Here is a 912-nt window from a genome sequence, read left to right on the forward strand (position 1 = left end):
ACCGAGGCCCCTGGCCCATTGTCACCCGGCCCCCGGCTGTCACCCAGCCCCTGGCCCTGAGCCCCCAACCCCCATCACTGAGCCCCTGGCCTCCTTGTCTCCCAGCCCTCAACCCCGTCACCCGGCCCCCCGCCCCGCTGTCACCCAGATGGAGGCGATGCTGACCCTCACGCCGTGGAGTCTGTCTCCTTGTCCGTGTGGCCCTCTTGGCCCTGATGTTTGGTCTTTATTTCTTCCAGGCGACTGACGCGGCGGCCAAGTTGGTGGAGCCAGCGGAGGGGACTGAGGTCCAGAGTGAGACGCAGAAACTGAAGCAGAAACCGAAGCAGAAAGCGAAGCCGCCCGGCGCCCCTGCCAGCCCCCCTGCCGCCCCCGAGCCCGGCCAGGTTTTGGCCGGTCCTGCCACCGCTCCTCTTTCGTTCGGTTACTCACCCATAGGTGCTGGCTGGAGCGGGAGTGCCCGCCAGGCCTCGGAGCCCTCTCTCTAGAGGAGAGAGACGGCGTGGGGAAGGGGGCGAGGGCTGAGGGCAGCGGGTGGCGCCCAGGGGCCATGGCCAGGAAGGCCTCGCAATCTGTGATCGCCTGGGTGGGGCGAGAGGCAGGCCCCAGGGAGATGGGGCCGTGTCCCCAGCAGAGGGAATGGCAGGGGCAGGGCCCGAGGGACCAGCAGGAAGCCGGAGCTCCCGAGCGATGCGGGGAGAGGCCGTGGTGGGGGTGCCCAGACCCTCACGGGCAACCTCGGAGGCTGGTGTTCAGGTGGGGGCTGGTTCCTTGTCAGGAAGCTGAACCCAAAGGCAAGGCTGCCGTTTCTGGGGAGAAAGCCAAGCCAGGAGACCTGAAGAAGCCTGACCGGGGCCACAGGGGTGACGCGGCCGCCCCGAAGGGCGAGGGGGCCCAGAAGGAGCTGAGAGC

At 68.6% G+C, this 912-nt stretch overlaps 1 protein-coding gene across 1 annotated transcript in view; it reads left to right on the forward strand.

Annotated features, from left to right (window-relative positions):
• LOC102239352 (E3 ubiquitin-protein ligase RNF213) overlaps window positions 1-164 on the forward strand; it is an 8,913-nt gene extending 8,749 nt beyond the window's left edge. The window contains exon 4 of the mRNA XM_014528382.1: window positions 149-164. Within this exon, the coding sequence (XP_014383868.1) occupies window positions 149-164 (16 nt within the window). The remainder of the gene's footprint in view (window positions 1-148) is intronic.
• Window positions 165-912: the final 748 nt, after the last annotated feature.

The sequence above is a fragment of the Myotis brandtii genome, unplaced genomic scaffold (genome assembly GCF_000412655.1).
Source record: "Myotis brandtii unplaced genomic scaffold, ASM41265v1 scaffold632, whole genome shotgun sequence".
In the NCBI taxonomy this organism is placed as follows: domain Eukaryota; kingdom Metazoa; phylum Chordata; class Mammalia; order Chiroptera; family Vespertilionidae; genus Myotis; species Myotis brandtii.